Source organism: Elephantulus edwardii, unplaced genomic scaffold (assembly GCF_000299155.1).
Source record: "Elephantulus edwardii isolate Elephantulus edwardi_28Jun2011 unplaced genomic scaffold, EleEdw1.0 scaffold00171, whole genome shotgun sequence".
NCBI lineage: Eukaryota > Metazoa > Chordata > Mammalia > Macroscelidea > Macroscelididae > Elephantulus > Elephantulus edwardii.
Window position 1 is genome coordinate 6,490,950 of NW_006399921.1, and position 1,839 is coordinate 6,492,788.

Consider the following 1,839-nt stretch of genomic DNA (forward strand, 5'->3'; position numbering starts at 1 on the left):
CCTCCAGGCGCTCCACGGCGCTGGGTTTCCGGGCCCCACCATCTGCTGGCCGCCGAAGCAGGTACCCGGGGACCTTGGTTCGAAGGCAGAAAGGTAGGGCTGGGGCAGCAGGGGACGAAGAGGCCAGCGTGTCCATAGGCATGGCTGTTACATACCCTGAGGGCTTCTGTCTAAGGAGATTCGGAGAGATGAGGCAGATCCAGGCAGAAAGTTGGCAGCTGGATGCCGGCAACGGCCTTCTCCCTTGGAGAGGTGGGTAGTTTCAAACCACTGACCCTCCTTTGTTGTGGTGGTGGTTATGCGCCGCCAAGTCAGAACCGACTCCTACTCGACCCTCCAGCGGGTCTTCAGAGGCAGTAAATCGCATGGGAGGAGACTGCTTATCCTTCTCCCACGGAGCAGCTGTTGAATTCAGAGCACATGCCTCCGTCGGGATTGCATTTTACCACTAGGCCAGGAGAGCTCCCTACTGACCTTCCTGGTTGTGCCCCGCGCGCTGCCAAGCCACCCGGAGCTCAGGTAACCCGCGTTTGCGCAACTTCCGGCGGCCGCGGGCAAGTGAACCCGGCCCAGGTGTTGTTACTCGAAAAAAGGAGAGAGCCAGGTGGGAACTGCAATTCGAGCCCAGCCGCGCGAGCAGCAGGCTGGGCACAAGGGAGCTACCCGGCCACCTTGGCACGCCCCACGAAACGCTCCTGGCTCCTGAGGACTCCGTGATCTGGAGCCAGAGCTACAGGAGTCCACACTCCCCGGGGTGAAAGGTCTCGGAGAGGTCGGCAGCTGGGACCCTGTCTGGGAGTGGCAGCTTCCTAACGCAGCCCGAGAAGCTCCGACCCGGAGGGTCTCTTTGAGTCGCCTTCTGCACCGGAGATAGGGGCTCTGATTATCCGAAGGCCCCACGGGAACAAAGGTCCCGGGAGCATGGGGCATATATCTTTTTTAAAAAGCACAAAAGGCTACTATACACATGGACCTCATCTGATGAACTACTCAGGAATCAGATTGACTACATTGGTGGGGAGAAAAAAAATCAGTGGTGAAGACAAACATCAGCTGTGAAAACCAGGCCAGGTGCTGACTGTGGTACATCAACTACTCAAGTGCAAATTCAAATTGAAGCCAAAGAAAATGAAAAACAATTCTCAAGAACCAAAATACTACCTTGACTCTATCCCACCTAAATTTTAAAACTATCTCAAAACAGTTTTGAGGGAGGCATTGAACTCTAAAGATCAAAGATCAGACAAACTGTGGATGACATCAAGGATATCATTTATGAAGAAAGCAAAAGGTCATTGCAAAGACAAAGAAGGACAAAAAAGATCAAATGGATGCCAGAAGAGAGACTCTGAAAATTGCTCTAGAATGCTGAGAAGCCAAAAGAAAGAGAAGAAATGATGAAAGAGTTCAATGGAAGATTTCAAATGGCAGCTCAAGAAGTAAATACAAAATATAACAAAATATACAAAGAGCCAGAGTCAAAAAATTAAAGCAGATGAACTCACTCATGCATTTCTCAAGCTCAGAGAAGTGAACAACAAACTCAAGCATTGCAAGTTGCAATACTGACTGATGCTATGGGCAAAATATTGAATGATCTAGGAAACATCAAAAGAAGATGAAAGGAATACATAGAGGCACTATACTAAAAAGAATTTGCTGTCACAGAACCATTTCAGGAAGTAATGTACAATTTTTAAAAATAAAGTAATAAAGGGGAAAGTTCAAGCTTCTCTGAAGCACTAGCTAAAAAATAAGGCCTCAGGAAATGATAGAATACTAACTGACAGATTCCAACAAACAGATACAGCCCTGGATGTGCTCACCAGTTTATGTCAA

At 48.8% G+C, this 1,839-nt stretch overlaps 1 protein-coding gene across 1 annotated transcript in view; it reads right to left on the minus strand.

The window, feature by feature from the left end:
- The window catches only part of LOC102877315 (protein FAM110A-like), a 904-nt gene extending 762 nt beyond the window's left edge, over window positions 1-142 (minus strand). Inside the window, exon 1 of the mRNA XM_006895639.1 lies at window positions 66-142. Coding sequence (XP_006895701.1) covers window positions 66-142 — 77 coding nt within the window. The remainder of the gene's footprint in view (window positions 1-65) is intronic.
- Window positions 143-1,839: the final 1,697 nt, after the last annotated feature.